The sequence below is a fragment of the Ascaphus truei genome, chromosome 2 (assembly GCF_040206685.1).
Source record: "Ascaphus truei isolate aAscTru1 chromosome 2, aAscTru1.hap1, whole genome shotgun sequence".
NCBI lineage: Eukaryota > Metazoa > Chordata > Amphibia > Anura > Ascaphidae > Ascaphus > Ascaphus truei.
The window spans coordinates 436,812,238-436,832,567 of NC_134484.1; the positions used below are offsets into that span (position 1 = coordinate 436,812,238).

The 20,330-nt window shown below is 42.1% G+C and overlaps 1 protein-coding gene across 6 annotated transcripts in view; it reads left to right on the plus strand.

Annotated features, from left to right (window-relative positions):
* Positions 1 to 20,330, plus strand: part of DIP2C (disco interacting protein 2 homolog C) — a 492,820-nt gene that overhangs the window by 226,690 nt on the left and 245,800 nt on the right. For 5 of the 6 annotated variants that reach the window (XM_075587807.1, XM_075587805.1, XM_075587809.1 and 2 more), the window contains exon 2: positions 19,636 to 19,704. The exons of the other annotated variant lie outside the window; for it this stretch is intronic. In XM_075587807.1, coding sequence (XP_075443922.1) covers positions 19,636 to 19,704 — 69 coding nt within the window. The remainder of the gene's footprint in view (positions 1 to 19,635; positions 19,705 to 20,330) is intronic. 6 annotated transcript variants of the gene reach the window in all.

The window sequence follows — 20,330 nt, forward strand, 5'->3', positions numbered from 1 at the left end:
TACTACAGCATGGGTTCTAGCACCCTGGGTGCCCCATAACGTAGTCGCTACTTGCCGCAGCCCAAAATGCTTGTCTTAGACGAGATTGCGTTGTGTGCTCCGATGGAGATCTGCACTGATTGCGGAGTGAAGGGGGGTGACTTCTCCCCTATCGTTCCATCATCCGTAACAGTGATCACGTGACCCCTCCAGCACACAGAGGGTTAAAACAGCTATCCTCCTCCCTCCTCTCTTCCCCCTCACCCCCAAATGGATATATATTTTTTTCAGATTTAAATTATTACCACCGAGCAGTAACGAGGGCCCTGCTAGTCAGAGCTTACACTGTAGAGGGAATGAGGGACAATGTTGGAACAATGAAAGTAAAGTGGCTTCTCACTGTCCATCTCTGGTATGAGAATGGTCCAGCCTGACCGCTGATCCCATTAAGGTTTGAGGGTGGGGATGTTAGGGGGTGCTACATAGTGTGGAGATTGGTCCAGCACCCCAGCTGGTCCCAATAGTGTTGAAGGGGGGGGGGGGGATGTGGGGGGTGTTGGATGTTAGGGTTATGCCATATAGGCTTCCCTGAAAAGGTGAGTTTTCAGGGAGTTTTTAAATGGCTGAAAGAGTACAACACATATAAACATTATATGTAATCGCAGCTTCTATTTCATGCAAAAGACACCCACTGAACATGTCAAAACATTGTCACTATAATGAGTGATTAGAGAATTAAAGCTCAAAGATAAATGTAATAATAGCCTGGAGGGAATATACCATGCAGCCTTAAACCCTCCTGTTCCTTGTCTTCTATATCTAAGATCACTAGTTTACAATCCCGGGGATAATGAAGAAGATTCATTTTCATTATCATGTACAACAGTTTTAGAATGCTTTATTGACGAGAGATTTTTATAGCTCCTTGTTGAAAACAAAATGTACATTTCGAGCATCTTTTCTGGGAAAAACACAATCAAAAATATATTTATCATGTTCTTTCAGCGAAAGATCGCAGAGCCCATTACTTACAGTATGTGGAGACTTGTAGACACAACAAAATATAACGCCGGTTTATTTCCGTATTGAGAAACGTCAATGGTTTTGGCGCAGCTGTGCAAAATAAAAAGATTCCGAAGACAGACACGTTTTTTAGAAGCATTTGTTCAGGAAAGAGACAAGTGTGGAATATTGCGTGCTCACTGTCCCTGTGCTCTGCAGTCATTGCCTAGAGTGACAGGCAGGAGATTGGAACTTGCAATTCTTTAGATCTTTATAAAATTCTCTATATCAGTAGTCAAGATGTTAACAATAGTATCCAATGTTTCTGTCCATAAATAGTACGCTAAAGATGACGAACAATGCTTATTAGCACTTAAAGATTTATTTTAAAGAGCAGAGAAGGCTCGGGGGGGAAATTCCTCTCTATCGTTCCCTGGTGTCTATCCCATGTTTTGACTGATGAGTAGACGTTTCCAAGGTCTTCGCCCTGCATTGTTTGGCATATAATATGTTAGTCGTGTTTATCAGGTTACGGGTTGCATTATAGACTGTCCGACCTATATGTCAGCACAAACTACCTTATGAGCACAACACGAATAAAGCACATGTTTATATTATGTAAGTTACTGGCAGGGATGAGGGTGTAGGATTAGAATTATGTGGCGGTCCTCTGATAGAATACTCTAATCTTAATAGACCTGCATTTCCTGTGTTCAGAGCAGACCGGTTTCCTAACGCCATTGAGCAGGACTGTAATGTTGGCCGATAGTTGATTAAGTGAACAGCATTTTCCGCCTGGTGCTGTCACATAATATACAATGAAAGACGAGAGGCTTCCAAGGTTCAGTAAGCTTTGTTAAAGGAGTGGCAAGTAATTACAGATATCATGATACCTGCTGGGGATAAACAAAGCAATACTATGTATTTTAAAGAGAGGCAGTGTAGGTTGACTTAATAATAAGGGACACATAATAATAAAAGGATTCACAAGTCTGTTAAAGCTCCGCTTCCCCCTAATTATTTTTAAAATAAAAATAATGATGTGGCTTATTTAAAGGTTATTCCGTTCTTTCACCCCGCAAGGCGTAACACTGTCCTTATCTTTGAACACATCTAAATCTGTGGTTAAATGCCTCTGTGGCAGGGGCGGCCAACTCCAGTCCTAAAGCGCCACCAACAGGTCAGGTTTTAAGGATATCCCTGCTTCAGTCTTTGACTGAGCCACTGATTGAGCTACCTGTGCTGAAGCAGGGATATCCTTAAAACCTGACCTGTTGGTGGCACTTGAGGACTGGAGTTGGCCGCCCCTGGTGTACAGTGGTCGCACATATGACATTCAGTGATGTTGTCAGACTGAGCTTTCTGAGTTAACAGCTGCCATGTCTGCTTCCCAGTGAGTGAGTGCAACAAGAACCAATTAGAGCCCATTCATGGATGACGCTACATGCAATGGAATATATTTAGAGGGTTCCATAGGGAAAGTCCATGTTTTTTTTCCTTTTGCTATTCGCTCCTTTGGTCATTCTTCAACAGCAATCCAGTAAAACATAAAACAATTGTAAGCCCCATGGAACTGAACATTCGGCGATCGCTAATTCTGTCTTAAGCTTTCATTGTAAATGTTGTAATGGGAAAGTGTATATTTGTTGCAGGTTGTTATACTTTTTCGCAGACTAACATTATGGTTATACATTGATGAAAATATTGTGCACAGCCCTTTTGAAACCTCACAGGTCTCATAAAATATTTGACATCTTGATCTTCAATTTTATTTTGGTCTTCACATAAAACACAGTATGTTAGGCAGTACTTTGCTGGCCTCTGCATCATTTAAAACAGCCCCACTTAGCAGCATGTATGTTTAATGGCTTTTCAAATGTAGGCTCCAAGATGTAACCGGGAAATGCACATTACATTTTACAAAACATACTGTTTTTGTCATTGCTGGTTAGAGGATCATGCGTAACTTAGAAAAGAATGCTGCACAAAGCCACGATCCATTCTCCCCTTTCCCCCTCTCACTCTCTCACTCCCTCTCCCCCTTCTCACTCACTTCCCCTCTCTCTCAGTCCACTCGCTCTCTCTCCCTCTGCCGCCTCTCCCCCCCCCTTCATCCCTAGCCCTACCTGTGGAGTGGGGGTGCGGGCGCTAATCGTTGCTGGATGGGGGCCAACCCAGGTGGCCGATACCGGAGGTTGGGCCCAACTTCTGACGGGCCCTAACTTCCGGTTTCGGACTGCCGGGGACCGTTACATATTTCCCTGCGCTCTGCCTCTCCCCATGTCGACGGGACTGCCTCGAGCGACTAAGTAGTATCACTGTCGGCAGTCGGCCTCCAGGCTGGCAGAGTCTCTCGGGGTCACCGGGAGGCTCCTAAGCTCTTGGATAGACACTGAAGACTGGCTGAATGTCCCATGGCAGTCTGTCTGAGAGTGAGGTGCATGGAGAGCCAGCTAGCTTTGTGTTAATAACTATATGCAGTGTTTGACAAACCTATACATTTGCACGCCCCGGGCGATTGGATTTAACATCATGGCGAACTCCTATTGGCCCAAGCAGCACACGTGTGGTACTAGGTGGCGAGTAGATTTTTTGGTGATTTGTCGACCACTTACTATATGTATGTATGTATATATACCAGCATGTCTATGTATGCATGAATGCAAGTCCATTATAACTTCTTTTTCTGTAATAGCTCTATAATTGCATACTACAGTGGTTTTCCCCCATCGGCCCTTAATACAACACTGATTACAAGTCACTTACTCTTTTCCTTTCACATCCATGTGCATAGTTACTTACAAATTTATATTGTAAAAAAAGGAGAATAGATGCTGGTCAGTTTTACGCTTTTGTGTAACTCGCTGGACTCGCTTCTATTTGATTCTATAGTTCAGTGCCAAGACCTAATAAAACTAAGAGATGAATGTTACTAAGATAGCATAGAAACGTTCCATCATTGTCCAAAATACCTACAGTATGTGTAATGGATTGGATTTAATTCTTTATTTCCATATCGCTTTCAGTTGGCAACATGGTAATTATTTTGGATCCAATGAAAATATTGACCAGTTTAAATACCTCTTTAGTAGAACAGCATATTCTGCTGTTGGAAACAAAATCTAACGTGCCTAGAGGTCCTTGCTCAGAATCCGTTTGGTGTTTTGTAGCTTGTAGCGTGTACTTATTTGTATTATACTTATTTCATAACGCTAACACACACTCTTGACACTCACGTGCTATGGAGCTGGTCACCACAGAAAGGAAGAGACCACTTGAGATGATGGCGTTATTCTACATTAGGAGGAAGAACAAACCATAGACATTTGAGGGCGTTGTTGCTGGGATCTAGCAAGACTAGCTTCCAATGCACGCATATTATCTCCAACTCATGTCCGATGACTTGAAATATGACAGTCTCTTAGTAATTCTCTTTTGTATACACCTGCCCTCATCTGACACGTTCATTGTGCACCTCCAGCTCTATTCACTCTTAACTAGGCACTGCACATAGTCACAGCACCTCTCGCAGTCAAAAGCAAAAGGCAGGGATAAATCTCCATCTACAGATGAGACCAAGGTTATAGTACCATGTGTCAGCTTAACCACTGTCTGTATCTTTGAGCGGCAAAACATTAATAGCTCTGCAACAGGGATAAAACACCCTGCATGTTTCACCTCTATTTTGACCAGATAGAAAAAAAACGATAAGTCTTGTCAAAAACAAACCAGCTGTCCACCAACTGAAAAGACTTGAGGTCTCAAAGTCCCTTGTATAACAACCTCTCTGAAGATCTGTCATGTTGCATTAAAATGCTCCACAACTTGAAAGGAATCGGCACTAATATGTAAAACTGAACTGTTACACAACCCCAGGAGTGTGAACTTTTATCTGCCAGGGATCCTGTTCTGCTGCATTGTCGTTTCTGACAGCTGGTGACGACCCTCTTGTTTCCTTGCGGTGCTGCTGCCTCTTCTAGGTCAATAGAACATCACCAATTCAAGTCCATGAATGAAAAGGCAATGAGCAACGTGTCTGAGCTTGTATTGCTGGGGTCAGTAACCAAAACATGCTGAGGGAGGAAAATAATCAAATATCTATGGAGTATGAAGATAGAAATCAAACTTTCTGAATCAATAAGGTGACCAGATTTCAAAAGTAAAAACTGGAACACATGAAAAATTATTTAGAAAACAAATCACTTAAAAATAAATATTACAATGGTATTTGTCTAATAGCGTCCCCATTTATACTATATTATTAATTCTCTCTCCCCTCACCCATGATCTCTTTCCCACCTCACCCAGGATCTCTTTCCCCCCTCCCCCAGGATCTATTTCCCCCTCCCACAGGATCTCTTTCCCCCCTCCCCCAGGATCTCTTTCCCCCCTCCCCCAGGATCTCTTTCCCCCCTCACCCCAGGATCTCTTTCCCCCCATTGTAAGCTCTTCGGGGCAGGGACTTGTGCCTGCAAAAATTATATGTACAGCGCTGCGTACACTGTCAGTATACAAGACCAGAGTTAATATTCTGTAGAAACCGCACCACCGTCAAAAGAAAGAAGCGTGTTATTACAAAGTCCCAAAGATCAGGTACTACTGTATATGCAAAACATTACAGAACTGATCATCCTAGTAAAGGGTCACTCGCTCATAGGAACAAAGTAAACGAATGCCTAGTGGCTGGTTTAAGGGGTTCACCTGGGTGATTGCCTCCTGTACCCAAATCTGATATTATATATGTAGTTTCAGATATTTTCTGTAATTCTTATGTTAACATGGGGAGCTCTGAGACTTGAACTGAAGGGTTTATTTCCCTCTGGCTGTCCCCTTTTGTCTGATGCCACTGTGTGTTCAGTAACTGTTTGTACAGCCAGCGCTCTCTCTCCTCCTCCTGTTATCTTTATTGGCTCTCTGCTAATGGTAAAGAAAACATGTCTCTTCCTCCCTACCCCCCCCCCCCCAAAATGGAAGCAGACAAAACTTTGCTACTGGCATGGTTAGATTTGTTTAGGGAAGCCCATCACCCATTCTTTACAAAGGGGTGTCAGCTATGTGCAATTGCGCCTTTAAGCATGAGGGAAACCCATGAAGTTCATATCGGGGATATTTTGGGGGGGTAGGTAGTATGAAAAAGATCTGTGACTGAGGGAGAGGGAGCGGCTCAGTGGGTAACGACACTGACTGGCACTGAGCGTTTGAAGCAGGGGAGCCTGGTTCAATTCCCGGTGTTGACTCCTTGTGACCTTGGGCAAGTCACTTTATCTCCCTGTGCCTCAGGCACCACAAACATAGATTGTAAGCTTCACGGGGCAGGGACTGTGCCTGCGCTATGCAAGAACATGCTATTATTATTATTATTATTATTATCGAAGATCCCAAAGTTAAATAAAGCAATATTCTGGCAACAGGGATTATTTATTAGGGAGAGGAAATCTTTGTTGTGCCACTGGAAACCTTTTTCAAGGTAGCTGTGACATCTCCTAAATGTGATACCATTTGTGCTCGTATCCAGGGCGGTCTGCGCCCGCTAATGGAACGGAAGGGACAGGTTACGAAGGAGAAAATGGAAATAATATTACATTTGTGGGGTAACTCTCAGGGAGGAAAGCAGATTCACAAGAAAGGCGGCAGGGGAGGGGGGGGCAAATGTGTCTGCACATCGGAACATGGCTCCTATGTATCATGCAGGAAGAAATCATCAGAGCGGGAGGAAAGCGGGGATTAGACACATTTGAATGAGGACCACATGAGGTCTGTGCGTCAATACATTCATTAGTAGGATGAGACAGGTGTTGCTTTCTTCTTTCCTGAAATCCTCACTGGAGTTCATATGTTCTTTTGTGTATTCAGCCAGTGAATAAGAGGTAAACATTCAATACCGGATTGCACAGTGTTTAGTATAATAGGATAAACACGGTAGCGGAGACCGTGCGCTAATAATGCAGCGCTAATAATGCAGCGCACATCTGTCAAACACTGGCGCAAGTGGTCGCTATCACAATAACAGCAGGCTTGAAGGATCTGCGCTATTACAGGCAATAGGGCAGTATCAGAACTCTTAATGTATGATGTTCAGCCGTAGCGATATCAAGATGATTGGTACCTTGCCATCCGCGGAATAGAAATCATTACTTTCTGACACTCCGTCTGTGTGGAAAGTGCCACGTGCTTTTATGTTAGCGAAAAATGTAGCCGAGAATCCATTGCAAAGATAAGAGCCAAATCATTGCATCAAAACGACTTTTTATCCTGATAAGCTTCAGAAAAGCGCAGAGGGAGCGAGAGATGGTCACAGTAAATTAGTCGTCTCCATAGTAACGCTGGTTTTGCAGATTCAGTCCTTACTACAAAGCTGCACTGCAGTAAGCACACACACACAAACCCGAGCAGATTCCTTCAGTGGGGGGGAGGGGGGAGAACTGCATATAACCCATATAGTGTTCAGATATAACGGAACTGTGCCAAAAATTCATTGGTTTACGTTAAAGAAGCAATCCCACGTGGAAGGCAACAACTATTTGTCTAAAATAAAATGATCAATATCATTTTCTTCTCTAGAAAGATAAAGTCGTGCACACATTTTACTGATGTGTGTGCTTGGAAGAAATACATTTTTTTTCAGTAAGAGAATCGATTGCTTTGTGAGATGTTCTGCACTCTTAGCTATTTGGTTAGTGATGGCATCATAATGACTTAACCAAAAAAAACAAAGGAAAATATGGTTTCTCAAGCCATCTCGTCACTAAAAAAGGTAAACATTGTAAAAATGACCCAGAGCATCTGGCTAGCTTGAGTTAAAAGGAAAGTTTTAATAATAGGTTTTTTTTCTTTTTAAAGCACTTATGTTAAACCCATTTAAAATATCCCAATTATTTGTTCAAATCTAATCTCAATTTATGACTGTAACATAGTCCTGTTCTAATCGCGTCATTTACATTGTGAGTAATCAAAGCCACAAACAAGTTATGACTGCATAATATGTTGGATCTTTACAATAGTTTACATAGTTACTTGCCCGGGGGGGAGAGAAAAATGCGTTTCTCGGAGCTTGTGATGTGGACAAACATCAAAATTACATAATTGGCATTGTATGTCAGCTTTTCAGACCACAAAGGGCCATTATGGTCTTCAAAATGAATGTGTAAAAACCTCTATGATTAATCTTCATGTTGATCCTGTAAAACATATCTGCCAAGAATCCAAATTACAGCAAATAATGACGAACATTTTGCATTATTAAAATGGGATGGAAGGTTACCGTTTGTTTAGAGACTTGGCTCAACCAGTGTATGTGATCTGAAGAGTAGATGAAAGCATTCTAGTTCTTGCCAGAAGAGAATGGCTCCCAAGGGGCCCTCCAGTGACTGGTCCATTCAACCTTAAATGGACAGGCCTTAGAGATAATTCCTCTGTGTTTTGTTGGGTAGGAAATAAAAGCAGCACAGAACTCTGCAATGTATGTACATGAATTGAGTCTACTTCAGTGTCTGATTGCTAACAAATACTATTGGCCTTGTTTATTGAGGGATAGGACATTCTGTAATGTAAAGCATTATGATGGAAATACGTGGCATAAGTTGGTTACCAACTTTGGAAAAGGGAAATAGGAATACTTAGATGGTACAGTAAGTACTCCAGGACAGGGATTTCCTTTGCTACGGTCTGATTTTATGTTTGTTTGCTCTTATTGTATTATAATTCATTGTATTGTGTACATTGATGGCGCTGTATAAACAAAAATATATACATCGTTCTCAACCACACTAATTGCCAATGATTCTTTAGCTGGGACTGAAGCTGATCTGGTGGCAGATCCATTAATCTTCAACTGACTTGTTTTAGATTGAGGCGCTTTTTTCACTAACAAAAAGTGAAACATTTCACAGTGGCTTAGAAGGTATTTTCTGTTCTAAATATGAAGAGTTGGATAGCAGGCCGTAGGAATAATGGTCAGGAGCCATAAATCAAGTACAAGCTGAAGCATTACCCAAACAATGACACAAATTGTGCGTCCAAGTAGGAAGGGCCTTTTTGTGACTTTTTTTCCTCCACTCGCGTCAATTAATGATTTGGGGACAGAGTTTGGATCAGTTTAAAGTGGCAATCCAAGCGTTTTGTTTTTTAACACCGGATTAAAGCAAGGGGTGTGTGGAGCTGAACCCATTAATTTAAGCTCATGGGTCCCCCTGCTTCCATAGATACCTCCAAAGGGGGATGCCAATAGACGCTCCGCTCAGCTACCAGGGTTCACATTAAGGTTGCTTCAAAACTCCCACGCCCTGCGGGCCAATAGGAAGCCATCACGTCATCAGGTCCGTCTCCTATTGGTCTGCGTTATGAGGGAACTTTAAACCCCAGCTAACTCAGCTGGAGCAGCTACTGGCATCAACTATGGAGGTAAGAATCTCCAGAAGCAGGGGGTCCACGGACCTAAAATGAACGAGTTTCAGCCCCGGAGACTCCCTGCCTGAATCCCGTATAAAATATATATATATATTTTTTAATTCAATAGTTACATGTGGGCAATCTCTAATTACCTAAAGAACTGTATAACTGCCAGTCAGGACGTTCTCCATGTATTGATCGGCGAAATTTGGCAACACCTTTAGATATGGGATCTGTTTTTCCTCTGCTTCTGTCACTCAGTGGAAGCTCATGAATATTCATGAGCACTCATGCACTGACATGTGCTTGAGGGAAGACAGGGCTGACAAAGGGGTGTGCCAGGGCTTGTGACAGGACATGAAGGGGCAGTGCCTTAGTAAATGGTTGTTAAAATAGAATACAAGAAAATTGGTCTTTCAAAGTTGTTTTTTTTAAAACAGAAAATGCTAAAAGTATTTTTTCTTACTACAGAACTGATTTATTAAAAAAAAAAAACACACATGCAGGATATTGACTGAACTGCAGCTTTAAGGAAATAGTTGTTGGAGCAATAATATGAGATATATCAAAAGCAGGTAACTTGTAACTTGTAACTTGTACTGTATCTATTATATGTAGCGGGGCTGTGTCTATGAAATCTGCGTGTTACCCTTTGCTCATGAGATCAGTGCCAGCTGAAAGAAGCTCATATATAACAAACTTTGCATACATGGAGCAGGCACAAGTTGACACAAATTAAATCTTTTGCTCCATGTAACAGAGCAAATTGCTCTATATCAATACTTATCCCAAGGAATGTAATAAAATCCAATGGATGTCATCAAATCTCCTGATGATAAGGTTGTATGATTGCATGTACATTAGCACCAATATTCAGGAAATCCTGATAGGAAATTGAATTCCATCTCCCCTAGAAGTAAAGGGGCAATAAATAGCACTTTGCAGAGTAGACTGCAGACTCTCTTGACACATTTTTTTTTTATAGATAATCATCCAACTTAACCGATTACAATCAATTTACCTGTCATTTTTAGACAGCAAAAAACAATGTAATAGTTGCAATTTCTATTGAAAGTTAATATTCAAACGGAAAGGAAAAATAGAAGTCATTTACTGCACCACTTGAAAGGACAATCAAAAAAGTAGAAATTGCTTTTTGTGTGTGTGTACATTCTTCATTACCTCGCACAGGAGTGCAGGAAATGTTATTCCCTACCTCATAGGCTTCTTCAGCACTTGAGGGGTTAATATGTCGTGGCCCTAGCAATGTTTTGCTCATGCACTGCACATGCATTTATCACAATTCCCCTTATTCTTTGCAAAAAAAAAACCAGACTATATTTAAACAAAACATTCATCAGTTTGTTCACCGATTCAGAAGTAACAATTTAAACGAGGCAGGGAAGGTGGTTTAAATAGCTAAGTGATTTTCGTGTGACAAATAGATGTCACCTGCCAGTGTAGCTTAGGGGCTTAATCATTGCAATCGTGCACCCAGTTCACCAACAAGACACGTCTTGCCTTGGCTAGCGCTGGCAAAAAAAAGTCCTTTATAGTGTCTGTCATTTGCAAGGTACATATATGTCTGTATCACAGAAAACAACTATATAGGACAAGGATCTCTTTGTACAGTTTAAGAAAAAATGGGAAAGAGGCAATCCAACTGGCACATAAATATTTGTTTTAATATATGCAGCCTTGGTTTACTTTTATTGAAAATTACCTGAGCTGCCAATTGATTTGTTCTTCTGTGATCGATCAGCAGAGATCCTCTCCCATCGTACTTTCAGTGTCTCTTCTGCTAACACCTCCTCCTCCTCTATTGATCTCTCTGTGGGGGTACCCCAGGGCTCTGTCCTGGGAGCTCTTCTCTTTTCTCTGTACACACTCTCTCTAGGTGACCTAATAACATCTTTTGGGTTTAAATATCACCTCTATGCTGACGACACACAAATATACTTTTCAATACCTGACCTTACACCTGCTATACAGATACTTCCTCCCAAACCTGGCCCTACTACCTCCTTCCACATTACTGTTGGAACTACGATCATCCACCCAGTAGCCCAAGCACGCTGCCTAGGGGTCACACTCGACTTCTCTCTCACATTCGCCCCTCACATTCAAAACATTTCTAAAACTTGTCACTTTTTCCTCCGCAATATAACTAAGATACACCCTTTCCTCTGTTGCTCGACTGCTAAAACTCTGACTCAGGATCTCATTCTCTCCTGTCTTGATTACTGTAACCTCCTGCTGTCCGGCCTTCCTGCCTCTCACCTGTCTCCCCTACAATCTATCCTAAATGCTGCTGCCAGAATCACTCTACTCTTTCCTAGATCTGTCTCAGCATCTCCCCTCCTGAAATCCCTCTCCTGGCTTCCGATCAAATCCCGCATCTCGCACTCCATTCTTCTCCTCACTTTTAAAGCTTTACACTCTTCTGCCCCTCCTTACATCTCAGCCCTAATTTCTCGCTATGCACCATCCAGACTCTTGCGTTCTGCTCAAGGATGTCGTCTTTCTACCCCCTTTGTATCTAAAGCCCTCTCCCGTCTTAAACCTTTTTCACTGACTGCCCCACACCTCTGGAATGCCCTTCCCCTCAGTACCCGACTAGCACCCTCTCTATCCACCTTTAAGACCCACCTTAAGACACATTTGCTTAAAGAAACATACGAATAGCACTGTGGATATTCTGAACACATGATACATAAAGCTTGGCCCCCTGCAGACGCACTTACCAGAACTCCCTCCTACTGTCTCTGTACGTTCTCCCTACCTACCAATTAGATTGTAAGCTCCTCGGGGCAGGGACTCCTCTTCCTTAATGTTATGTTTGTCTAAAGCGCTTATTCCCATGATCTGTTATTTATATTATCTGTTATTTATTCGATTACCACATGTATTACTACTGTGAAGCGCTATGTACACTAATGGCGCAATATAAATAAAGACATACAATACAATCCTGCTTCCCAGGGCTCACTAACTGGCTGCCTTTCAGTGTCAATCAATCTTTCTTAGTGTAACTCAGTAGCTAACAATATATCCTGATATTACTAAGGTAACATTATCTATTGTTACAGTTTGCAGTTTACACTGCTGGGAATATTGGCAACACATTATCACAGACAGAAAAGTGTTACAAAGATCTTGCTCTGCTGGGGAGGTCGGCTAAAGCCTGCCGTAGGAATGAAAGGGTGCACACTATATTAAAACTCCATTAAAAATGGCATTGAGTTGAATTTAAAAAAAAAATGTGGTAAGAATTATCTACTACTACAGAACGGATTTATTAAAAAAAAAAAATTGCATAGGATATTGCAGGGGTGCGCAAACTGGGGGGCGGGAGATTTGTCTGGGGAGGGGGGGGGGGCGCGTGCGGTTGCAGAGATCCCGTGCTCTTCCCCCAGGCATTTAATTTTAATGCCCGAGGATCGCGTGAGGCCCCTGCAAAAGGAAAACATACTGAGATTCAGAAGCTATGGCGCGTCTCCATGGCAATGTGGCGTCATGTGGCGTGACGTCACAGGCGGCAAATGACGTCACTTGACGTGAAGTCACGTGACCTTGGGGCGTCATCTGACGCGGCGGCAGGTAGCGGGGGGGTGGGCGCAAATCCGGAGCAGGCCAGATAGGGGGGCGCAGCAGGAAAAGTTTGCGCTCCCCTGGGATAATGCATGGATTGCTCCTTTAACGGTTTAAATGTTCGTACTTCTGGACACTATTATTATGAAGTGAACGCTTATTCTGCCCTTCTTGTTTTGTGTTGTCCGTTTTCCTGCCTCTGGCTGGCTGAAATATACTGTACAGTACAAGAGCATTTAAAGCTACACCCTTCATGTTTGACATACTGTAAATTGCGGTACAAGCAGAAAATGCTTGAAAGCCTCATATACCATCTAACACGCTATGCCTCCTTCTATATCATGTCGTTAGAATAGTAGACACAACTCGGGTGACCGTGCACATGAAGAAGGGATCTAAGGAAGTTTCAAAAGCTCTGCACATATACTATAGGTGTTGTACATCAGTGAAGATGGGTCATTAAAAGATATCACAACCTACAGATGTAGCTCATACTGTCTTCAGTTGAGGGCATCGGAGGATTAACCCTGGGGGGGATCCCACTTGGAAGCATAGACACCCACCCTGCCCACCGCCGACTTTCCCTCTTGTGTCCTCACCACCAGAGACCGTAAATTCAGCTTCATGGGTATGGTAAAATCCTCTATTCGTAACGAGCTCGTTTCCGCCTTTCTGTGTCCTGTCCAAATTCCTCAGCACAGGACATTTTGGATCTTTCACGGCCACATTTCTGTTCCCTGATCACTAAACTGCTTATACTGTACAGTAACTTGACCGTGCCTTTTATTTTCCTCCAATCACAGCATAGGCAACTAAAGAAAGCCGGTCACATTTTTATTTCTTTTCTAATGCCAGGCCAAGTGACATACTTTTTTTTTTTTTTACAAACATTTTTATTAGGGATCAGATAAAGTTACAGGCATATAACAAGTCATAACATCCTAATACAAAATGTTTTTTTGAATATATAGGATAGGAAAGGGCATCGACTAGAGAGGTGGGACCTCTAGGTCACGTAGTGGCCCAGTGAGAGAGAGGTCTGAAAAATAGAGGGAAAGAAGAGAGAGGGGGGGAGGGGGTCGTCTCTACCCCAGTTGCTGCATCTATTTGTATAGACAGCTAGGTTTTCCGGCTGGCTCCCAGTTGGACGGGATTGTTTGGACTGGGTCAGTGGTCCAGCCAAGGTTCCCAGACCTTGTAGTGCTCCTCAGTTTTGCGATTGAGGAATGCTGTTAGTCTCTCCATCAGCATTACTTCTGTCACTCTTCTTTTAACCATCTGCTTAGAAGGGGGTAATGTCTTTTTCCAGGAGAACGCCACTGCGCATCTCGCCGCTGTTAGAATGAAGGAGATTAACTTCCTGACTGGGCGGTCAATTTCCTCTATTGGCCTGCCCAGCAGGTAGGTCAGTGGATCAGTGGGAACAGTGAGGCCGGTTACCTCTTGAATTAGAATTTGTATTGTGAGCCAAAAATTCAGAATTTTTGGACATGTCCACCAAATGTGAGCCATGTCGCCTCTCTGTCCACAGCCACTACAGCATAAATCCGAGGCCAGGGGGTAGATTTGCTTCAATCTTACTGGGGTGAGATACCAGTGAAACATGATTTTGTAAATATTTTCTTTCGTTGTGTTACAAATGGAAGTTCCTGAAGCTGAGTCCCAAATATCCTCCCAATCCTCTCTGTCTATATCTATATTCAGTTCCGCCGCCCACCTGAGCACATAGTCATGAGTGGCCCGCTGTTATCTCCATTCCAGCGTATATTTGGGATATTAAACCTTTTTGATGTGTGCCAGTCTGACAGAACACCTCAGAGTTTGTGAGAGGGGGGAATTCAATCTTTGGGGATATCTTGAAGAAAGTGCCGAATTTGGAGATATTTAAATGGACCTAATTCTGGCGCCTTATATTTGGTGCTTAGGTCTTGAAAGCTCAGCAGCTTTCCATCGCTCAGCAGGTCAGCGACCGCCCTGATCCCCCTTAATCTGAATTGTTCAAACTGTTTTGGTTCACACCCTGGGGGAAACTTGGAGTTGTTTAGAATCGGAGTAAGCTGTGATCCCGGTGATGAGAGTTTGAACTTGGTTTTACATTTCAGCCAGACTTCCCATGTGTGCCTCATCGCACTTAACTCAAATGTGTGCGCCGATCTATCACTTCTATCCAAACTCCAAAGGCAGGCCGGCAGAGAAGGCGTTTTGGCGTAGTGGGACTCTATATCCAAGAAACAATATTGGCCCGGGTCTGCGTTCCACACTACGGCTTGTTTCAATTGGGCAGCTTGGTAATATTTTAGAATATCTGGCACCCTTAGTCCTCCTCTCCCCCTCGATGACAAAAGGACTGACCTAGCGACTCTGGGTCTTTTGCTCTTCCAAATGAAATTAAGGTGACATGCTTTTTAGTGTTTGTTACAATCGGTATAATTGGTGGTTCCAGAAAAAAACAACCGGTTGCTTTTAACAGTTTGGTATATACAGTACAAGAAAACAACTTTATATTGAAGTGCTTTGCTGCTCTAGCCTGAAAAACAAATTGCCTCATCGATGAATAATATTCTTAATAATGTTCTGCTATAAATAAAAATGTACTGCTTGGAAGAAGTGCTGAGCAGAAAAGTGAGCAGAAAATACAACCCATATATGAAATTCATAACAAATATATTATTCAAACCTAGTGCATCAGTTGTGCATTTTCAATGGGAATGTATGCAATGCAGCTGTAAAGAGGGATGTGTAATTATATATATATATATATTTTTTTTTAATGAGGTTATTGAAGTCTTATGAGCACAAACAGATTAATGTATCAAGGTTTAATCTTGACTGAGCAAGAGCTTGGATATTGTGCTTCAGAATAAAGAACTATTATGACAGGAAGATTAAAGTATTATGAGAAGCATAAAAGGCAACGTGTCGGGGAAGAAAGCAGTCCGCTGGGGTTTGGATAGAGACAAAAACACAACCAATGTGAATTTACTACACCACAAGTGTCATCTGCAGAATGCAATGTAGAAATACAGTAGAACGGACCAATATAGAGGATGTGAACCGAATGAATGGAATTTATCTTTTTAATTAAAGCCTTACCCGCTGACCTAAGCTCCTTTGTCTGATGATGCCATGGAACCCGGCTTGGAAAACTGGATGTATCAAACGCTGTCTAACATCCATCATTTTTCCATAAACCTCTCTGTCGAATGGTCTCCGTCAAGTGTGTGTGTGTGTGTGTGTGTGTGTGTATGTATATATATATATATATATATATATATATATATATATATATATATATATATATATATATATATATATATCTCTTTTGAGAGTCGTTCAGCAGCAGTCATTTCTGCATTTTCCCAGGTAGAAAGTAGACGCCAGCCACCTGACCTTTTGGTTGAATGAAAATGGAATTTGTCTGCAGATAATGTTACAGAACTGAGATCATTAGGGAGCTGCTGGATGAAGGAGACGGCAGATCCACCTGGTCAGTAATAGATTTATTGCCACTATTGATTGACTCAATGTAGGATTCGTCATGAAATGTGGCTAATGATGAATGATAATGAAAGTGCTGAAGGATGTTGGTGTTAGGGAAGAAGTACCCTTGAAGGGACTAAATAGCTATATTCAGATACTTCACTTGAGCACATAGTTTCCCATTACTCTGCAATACTTTTATGCTCATTTCTATCTGACCATTTTAGCTTTATTAGTGCTTAAAAAAAAAAATCTACATTTCTTCTCGCTCTTGAGTTTTATATTTGGGTTCAAAAGTGCAGCTAAACATTGATGCAAGCAGATCTTCTATTGTAAAATGTTAAAACAACAAAATATGATTTGGTTTACTCTTGAAGCAGCAACCCATCAACCCTGAAAATGTTTATTTTTATTTATTTAAAAAACTGAAGGGGAGTGGGTCCACCAAAGCAGAGCGGAGATAGTCTCGTCTCTGGGGCCCCCCCCCGGGTGCCAGAGAGAAGTCAGAGCATAAAAACAATAGAGCTTTATAAAGGGACTTTTTTTTTGAGGAATTGGGATTTGTTGGGGTTATTGAGGTTTTTAACTCCTTTAGTGCTCTATGGACGCACAGTCTACGTCAGGACTCTCCAACTCGTGACCCGCAGGCCAAATGATGCTCGCAAAGGCTTTTGATGCGGCTCATGGACTCTCAGCTGCCCAAGCAACTAGAATGAAATTAGCAGGAGCCAAGTGAAATGACGAACGTTGACTTGTAAATTAGAACAGGGGAGCGCAAACTTTTTTAGCTGCGCCCCCCTGCCTGATCCTCCTCAGTCTCGCGCCCCCCTCCACTTGTTTGGCGGCGTCAAATGGCCCCGTTGCCATGGAGACGGACGTGTGACGTCACTCCACATGACACTGCGGCGTCATTTGACGCCGCATTGCCATGGCTACGGCCACAGAAAATCTCCAGAATCATGGTAAGTGAGTTGCAGGGGCCACACGCGATCCCCCGGCATTTAATTTAAATGCCTCGGGGAAGAGCACGGGACCTCTGCAACCGCCCGCGCCCCCCAAAAAATATCCAGCGCTCGCCCCCCACTTTGCGCACCGCTGACTTAAGATGACGTAAATATATATGGTACAAATGTTATAAAAGTTTACAAAATGTTGAAATAAGATAATTTTCCAGGTTAATATTACAATACAAATAAGCTAGTGGCCTTTCTGCTCCTACATGTTTTTTTTTATCTGGCCCCTTTGGAGAACTGGTTTAAGAGCCTTGGGTTTTGTCATTAGGGCTGACACGCTAGTGGCCCATACAACGTACCCTGTACCTCACGGCATTACACTTGTTTTTTCATATACTGTATATGCGCATGCGTACTTGCATAAACCAGATCAATTGCTGTGAAGCCGCTTCCCTGCACTGGAGCTGAACTCTTCTCCAGCACTGAGAAGAGGCTTTACAGCATATGCGCAAAGAAGAGAACCATTTGTGAAGTACAACTTGAGCTTTTATGCCCGCAACAAGACCTGGGTTGGGTTCCCTGGTGTGCGTTGTTGTGCACCCGCCGCGGGTCGTGTTGTGAAATCGGCACTCCGTAGCACCAGTGCTTGCCTACCACAGATAATTGCCAAACGGCGTAGTTTGTGTAACTTACTCAAAGATTGCAACCCAACTTGGTTGTTTAAAATGACAGGAGCCAAAGTGGTTGTACTGGAGCCGCTGAGTATGTGTATCTGGGAAGGAGGTTGTTTCCATGCATGGGGGAGAGGAACCGAAACGATGTTTCGTGAGACTGGTGAAATCTTTAGGGATGCACGATCACTTGCATTTCGACGTGATGGAGTGTTCCTTTAAAAATAACATTATCTTCTGTTAGTCCTGGATTCAGTGGGTAGTTTCAAAACATATGTGTGAAAAGTTTTAATTTCCTTTAAATTGGATACAAAAGCAGATGTGAACACTGACTAATTGGATTTCTTTTCTCATTCCTTTTTCTCAAGGCGTTTTTTTAGTTATGATTAAGGTATTAAATGTTTTCTACAAGATAAATTGTTAATTGCACCCAGCAATTCCCATCTGCGGAAATAAAAAATAAAAAAGCCATACAGACTGTAACGGCAAAAAAAAAAAAATGTATTTCCCAACTTCTGAACATTACCTCCGACTGAAAATCACACAAAGTTATTGCAAAGTGTATATTTGTTTTGGGAAGCGTTGCCCTGTTCAGGCTCGGCAAATGAGATTTGTCCACACTTCGTATCTGGATAGTTAATGTTATCGGTGAATACGGGTAGTTGGGTGACACGGGACTGCATGCATTTATGTGCGGTACTCCGTGAGCTGCTTCCTTCTCCTCTACCTGAAATTGGGTAACCATAATAGAATTGCCCTTCACACACAGTCTTCATGCATGCCAAACCGTGGGCGCTATTCTGGGGAGCTGTGAGGGAAGTTTGAGATGTTGATCATGTCAGTGTGAAGGGACTTTTTATGGTGGAGGATATGTTCCTGTTACTTTCTCCTTTATTGCTTTTTAGAAGATACCTTAAAGAACAATGACCCGTACATGTGCTGCCAGCAATCCAGCCTTCCACACCCGAAGTGGCTGCATGAATGCATTTGAATCATATTTGTTTAGTGTTTTGCGAACGACGGTTGCTATGCAGATACTAGCTTATTACTAGTATTGGTATAATTAGTGATCCTGTTAGCATTGCAGGGGTTGTGTTGTGGGGAAGCTGTAGTGATATCATGTAAAGGCCTTGTGATAGGCGAGATGCTGATCTCAAAAAGATGCGGAGGGGGCTCAGTAATATGGTCCAAAGTACACTAATGTTGCAATCATTAATACACCATTTTAGTGTCATCACATTCAAACAAATGTTTCTATTCTATCTACAAATTCTATCTAACCTCTGTTTATGCTGTAGTTTTCCAGTGTTATCTGCAATTGTGTAAACTATTGTAAAACTGTGACTTTGTTAAATAAAGCGTTATTTTTTTTGTAACCTTAAGTAAAAAAAATAATAATGTAGGTTTAGGCATGAAATACATCTATGGAAAGCAATGGGAGCAATCAATTGTGGGATAATATTGGATGTGTTATTATTCAAAGGCTACTACAGTATACAGAATGAAAAAGTATGTGTTGTCTGTTTTGATTAATTTCACTAGTTTTTTTCCCCAAAATAACTGTTTTCCAGGTCATCCATGTATCTCGGGTCCCTCAGCAATGAGATGGCATGGGAGGACTTGGAAAACAGCAGCATTATGTAAGAAGGTTTCATAAATATTTTCAACTTTGATTGTGTTGTGATGTGTTAGACCAGGGGGGGGGACAACTCTAGTGCTCAAGGGCCACCAACAGGGTCAGGTATCCAGGATATCCCTGCTTCAGCACAAGTGGCTCAATCTGTGGCTTTGACTGAGCCACCTGTGCTGAAGCAGGGGTATCCTGAATCCCTTGAGGACTGGAGTTAGCCGTGCCTGTGTTAGATGTTGCACTGTGATTGTGATCGTTTGACGTATCTCTGTAATCATGCAATGCTATGCTACGGGGACTATTTGTAATGAATGTTGTTTGTTTGTTTTTCACGATGGCAATGAAAAATTAGGCAAAAAGTAAGACGTTATTTTTCTATCGCTGTAATTGCTTTTACATAAAATACTGGGGTATGATACTGTATGTCAAAAACATTTTTTTTTCTGCTTATCTGTTGTTTTGATGTCTGGTTTATAATCTTTGTGGTATGTATACAGCATTATATAATTGTAAGTCTTGTATTACATATGCAACCCATCTATAGACAAGTGTGTGGTGAGATTGTGTTTGGTAGATAGTTTAGCTATATGACCCCAGAGTGCTGAAGTGACTCTTCTTTTTCATCCGGGATGCTTT